The sequence below is a fragment of the Alligator sinensis genome, unplaced genomic scaffold (genome assembly GCF_000455745.1).
Source record: "Alligator sinensis unplaced genomic scaffold, ASM45574v1 scaffold628_2, whole genome shotgun sequence".
Classification (NCBI taxonomy): Eukaryota; Metazoa; Chordata; order Crocodylia; family Alligatoridae; genus Alligator; species Alligator sinensis.
This window is the reverse complement of record NW_005841833.1, coordinates 1,551,491-1,556,829: the sequence shown is the minus strand read 5'-3', so window position 1 is coordinate 1,556,829 and position 5,339 is coordinate 1,551,491. Positions and strand designations below refer to the sequence as shown.

Below are 5,339 nucleotides of genomic sequence, written 5' to 3'. Positions count from 1 at the left end.
TGAACCGAGCAGAAGAATCACTTCCTTTGATTTGCAAGTGACACTCCTGTTAATACATCCCAATGTGCTGTTGGCTTCTTTGTTGCAAAAAAATAAATAAATAAATAAAAAAAAAAAGATTACATTGTTGACTTGTATTCAGTTTATAGTCTTCTGTATTCCTGAGGTCCTTCCCTGCAGTGCTGCAGTCTAGCCAGTCATTCCCCAGCCTGTATCAGTGTATGAAATTATTCTGTCCCAAGTGCAGGACTTTGCACTTATCCTTATCTAAGTGATTGTGGACCATTTTTCCAGCCTGTCCAGATAACTGGGTACCTCATGGAATGATACAGCTCCTTCAAAATATGCACTCTATAGTATCATACTAGGGTACAGATTTAATATTGGCTCAAAGGGAAGTAATATGATCTCATAGGGTTGTCATCACCAAATGTCCACTTGGGTTTTCACACTGCGGCTTCAAGTACTGTCAGCATGTAATACTGAGCCCAGAGTGGTATGGCTACAGACTTGTTTGTGATGTATCATGTTTTGCAGGGAGAAAACAACTGAAAGACTTAACTCATTGGTACCAGCTACTCATGTTGGAAAGAGAGGCAACTCCAATTACAGTGTTCCAAACGACTGGGTGAAAATAATACGTAAGTCAAGGCCTCACCTGTATCTTTAGCTTTGGACTCATGGTTCTTGGTTTTAATTTGTGTTAATCATATCATTTTAATAATATGTTAATCATGCAGTAGTAGATGCTCGTGATACCAGTGATTTTTAATTTTAAAAGTTGAGAAATCTTAATTGTATATCAAAATGGGTTAGGAGTTAAATATTTATTTTTATTAGCATTTTATATGCAAGATGCAACTGCACATATTTTGTTTCCCTATTGGATAACAAAAATTGTCTTCATGTGGTACTGTACCTCTCTCCTATGAGCAAACAAAAAGAAAGTATTTTATTGTATTTCTGTGCAGTATGTATCAATACCTTCCTGCTTTGTGCTAGTGTTTAAAATGCATCTTTTTAGTTTGTTTCCCAAAATGAGTGATTCTCTTTTATTTAATAGGTTTGGATCCCTTTAACCCTAAAACCAATGCAAGTGTTGGAAATCTGGAAGGGGTATGCCAGGATATTCCAGCTAATCTGAATATTCGCATAATCACTGCTGACGTTGGAGCAATAGAAGGGATTCCACAGCAAGAGATACTTGGCGTACAGATCAGGTAAAAGAAAATAATGTTTTTTTGACTACATTCAAATAATATAACTTTCAGTTATGGTGACAGCTGTTTAGTACGGGAGGCCCAAAATGTAATGGCCACTTTATCTTTTTATCAGGAGTAGATTTAAAAAGAAAAAAAATGATCTCTATTTGGAACACGGATCCCACTGACAGTCACTTTCACCTTCTGGTTATATACTCGCTGTGCCTAGCTCTCGTTTTGCAAATGAAACTGAAAATAAATAGCTGTATTAAAACAGAAAAAACGTGCAAAATCTTTAGTTGTTCTAGCAGTTGCGATAACAAAATCAATTGCTGTAAAGGATTCTAACTTAACAGAGTTATCTTATTAGCGGCCATGCTTGTTTCTGCTTGTGACTGACTTGCGAATAAACAGGGATCCTGGTTTTCTCTGTTTAAAAATCTAAAATTCTCTGATAAATCCAAAATGATCTAATTAAAAAAACCCAAATCCGCGTTTTTCCATGATTAAAATGAAACGTCACTATGTATACAGATTTCAGTTTGAACACAATATTTTATTGATATATTTACAGTTTTAAAGCAGTTTGGAAACCTACCAGTGCCTCAATCGTTATAGTAAAATAAATTCTAAATATCTATGTATTTTGGCATTTGATTTTGTTTTTAATCATAGAAAATTGGAGCTCTCCATGCCCTCTCTGCTCACCAGGACATGGGTTCAGCTGCAGCTACCCCTCCCCTCTGCTTCCTCCCACTCCCCCCCCACTGCTTTGTGATGCTGAGCATCTCTGATATGCTGGTGCCCCTTGCTTCCAAGTCACAGCCCCCCCAACCTCCCCATCCCCACTGAGCCCCTCACTCGTGACCTGCAGCCCCCCCCACCCTTCGCAGCCCTGCCGGTGCCTCTTTCTTGACCCAGGGCCCCTACACACCCAGGCCCCAGCCCCCCAGTGTGTGGGGCAGGGTGGAGCGCTGACAGTGTGGAAGGATAAGGAGAATAATAACATTGTCTAGCTCTGATTCAGATAGAAAGTAATACAATTATAAAAATACAGTGGAAAATATTGGCAGCAAAGATGCACCAAAAGCATTTAAGAACCTTTATAAAATGTGTATGTAGATATTACTCGTTTTTTTTTCCAGTTTCTCAACTGTGACATGGCAATTCCAGTGTGGGATTATCTGTGAAAATAAGCCCAGTTACTTTCCTATCACTGTGTCAGTGCAGTTTATTAAAGTACCAGCTCAACCACCAATTCCAAAGACAAGGTAACTTTTTACATAAATCTAATACCTAGTATTATATCAGGCAGAAGTGTCCAAATAAAATAATGTTAACAAGACATGGCAAATGTGATTTGTTCTGAAACAGACAAATGTGTTGGAGACCTATTTAAATTGTACTGCACTGCAGTGGTTCTGTCAGTCAAGTCTATTCCTATAGGGTGCAAAGTACATTATGTTCCATGAAGCTAGTGAGAATTTGCCAAGAGTTAAGGGTGCACAGCATCTTGCAGGCTAGAGCCCAAAGGGGGTCATCCTGCAGCTCTTATTCATATGGCGGTTTCTTCCATTGACTTCAGTAGGATTACTGGTGCAAGGTTAGTTGAGTGGATAAGGGCGAGCAGATTGGTTCTAAGGGTGTTTATACGCATGTTCTGGGAGGCGGGGGGAGGGGATGCTTTAATTAAAGCAGTTCCGAGAACCACTCTAATTAAAGTGCCTGAAGTGCCACGTGCATCAGTGTCCTCACGCTGAAAAATGGCGGCGGGGCGCTTTAACTAAAACTTGAATGAGCTTTAATTAAAGTATCCTGCCACCATTTTTAAGCATAGGAACACTGATACGCTAAGTGTAATTACCAAGCTCTAGCAGATTTGATTAATCAAGTCTGCTCCAATATGCGGTAACTACAGAGCAGCCTTGATGCACGTGTGTAAGTGCCCTAAGCCTGTCTCTTGTCTTGTCAGCATGTGCAAGCAATTGCATTATTATTATTGACATGTACTACAAAAACACAGAATTCAGATACGGGAAAGACCTGTTAAGTCACCTTGACATGGCCAAGATGGTTCCCCTGGCTATTTTTATGCATTGGTACTAGCGCTCTGGTTGTAACGTTGTTTTAATTCATCTTTTATATAAAATTGTTTTTCAGGTTTCAGATTAATTATACAGAATATGACTGCGATCGAAATGAAGTTTGCTGGCCACAGCTTCTGTATCCATTGACACGGTACTATACAGGTAGAACAGGCTTTGCGAATACTTTGGGACTAATTTGACTGTTTGCATGAACAGAGCGTGTGAAGCATGAGCCTATCCAGCTCTTACAAAACAAACTACTAGAATGGGAAGTCAGGATTTCCCAACTCAAGAACCAACACTGTAAAGATAATAAAGGAATTTTTCCTTTTCCTACACATCACCAGTAACACAAATAGGCTAAATTCTGTCATCAGACCTAGATAGGCCAGCTGACTAATTTAGCGTGCAAAAAGTGTGTGGACTGCTACAAGCAATTTTCCCAGTGAAACCAAACTATGGGGACTAATGGTTGGACACAATAAATTGCACTTCGTATGTTCAGGGAGATTATGCAGATTAAACGGCTCAGGGTTGGCCAACCTGTGTCATGATTATCATAAGTGGCACGGGCACCCGGCGTGTGTGGTTCGAACCAGATTGCGGGGAGTACTGGCAGCACAGTGGCAGGCAGGGCAGGGAACAGAAAACAGCAGCAGTTCAGGTAGGGAGCAGAAAGCAGAATAGGTTGGGCAGGGGAATGGGATTGGAGTGGCATTTGGGAAGGATTTAGGGCTAATTTGGGACATTCCTGTCAACAAAAGTTGCCCCCCAACTTTTCTACTTGTTCTACTTATGCACTGATAACTGCAGAGACAAAGGCCATGATCTACTTTGTGCAGAATCAGGCTTAACACTGGAAGTGACAAAAAAACTTAACATTTGCAGTCTCATTTTGTGTTATTGTATGGGCTGCCACATGCTTTTTTTAAAGAAAAATTCCCTACTGATCTTCAATGTAAAAATTAAAAGGAAAATTGATGTTTAGGCTCTTCTCATTTTCACTAGCATTTTTTTTTTCCTTTCAGGAGAACCATACTCTCAGTCTCTTGCTAAAGGCTTGGTACTGGTGTTCTTCTTGCTCCTTGCAGTAATTCTGAGTAATCCTTGGAGTAAGCTCCTGATAATGTGGGATCACACTTCACTTTAAAATTGGGCTGCAAAGAGAAACATTTTGTAAATGCAGGTTTTTAATGCTGGTATTAAACTAGTGTTTGTACAGGTACTTCTTTGTAAAATTTGTGAAAAAGTATTTCTGGACTGTACATATGTTTTTTTATAGTTATATATGACATGTAAATTAAAAATGCCACTTGTACAGAAGAAGGTTTTTATTTATTTATTTAAATAGCTAGTCTGCCATTTAAGTGCAGGATTCTGCCGCTGTGGCTCCAGAACGCAGTTCGGCACTGCTGGCTTGGGGGATCTGCAGAGGTGCAAGATGCACTTGGCTGGACCTAGCTCCAGCTAACAAAACCTTGGAGAATTTACCAATCAGCAACTAATTAAACTGAATTATGATTGGGATCTAGTGCAGAACCGGTATTCTCGAAGCAACTCACAGCTGAGGTTTTCTTCGGATGTGGGGATAAATGCTTGAACACTTGCTTTGGAAACTAAACTATTAACTAGTTGATAAAATTTAACTAGTGAAACTTATTAACTCAGATGCTATTTGCACTCACCTGTGTATAAGTGACTGGTTAAAACTGGGCTCCTTCCTTAGCATTTTGGTGGTTCTGGGGAACACACTAACTGTCCTTTTGTTCATTATACTGTGGGGCATAGACTAGACACAAAAAAAAGCAGCCCCTGTTCCCTCCCCCTTGCATGCCTATGCCACATGGCTTTCCCCTTCCACATCGATCCTTGCAGGGAAGCCTCTCCCTTTTGCTTCTGGATTTTAACCACTGAAAAGCGACACCCACCCACCCTGCGGGGCGGCTTCCCCCCGGTTCTGCAGGAAGCTCCGGCCCCGCCCCGCTGCGCCCGGGCCGCCCACGTGTCCCGGCACCTTGGCCCGGGGGCGGGGCTAAGGCGCGGCTCAGCA

At 40.9% G+C, this 5,339-nt stretch overlaps 1 protein-coding gene across 3 annotated transcripts in view; it reads left to right on the top strand.

Moving 5' to 3' along the window:
• TCTN2 (tectonic family member 2) overlaps positions 1-4,612 on the top strand; it is a 16,842-nt gene extending 12,230 nt beyond the window's left edge. For all 3 annotated transcript variants that reach the window (XM_006015107.3, XM_025198018.1, XM_025198007.1), the window contains 5 exons: positions 538-641; positions 1,064-1,220; positions 2,348-2,473; positions 3,363-3,451; positions 4,318-4,612. In XM_006015107.3, the coding sequence (XP_006015169.2) occupies positions 538-641; positions 1,064-1,220; positions 2,348-2,473; positions 3,363-3,451; positions 4,318-4,439 (598 nt within the window). In that variant the 3' untranslated portion in view covers positions 4,440-4,612. The remainder of the gene's footprint in view (positions 1-537; positions 642-1,063; positions 1,221-2,347; positions 2,474-3,362; positions 3,452-4,317) is intronic.
• The last annotated feature ends 727 nt before the right edge of the window (positions 4,613-5,339 follow it).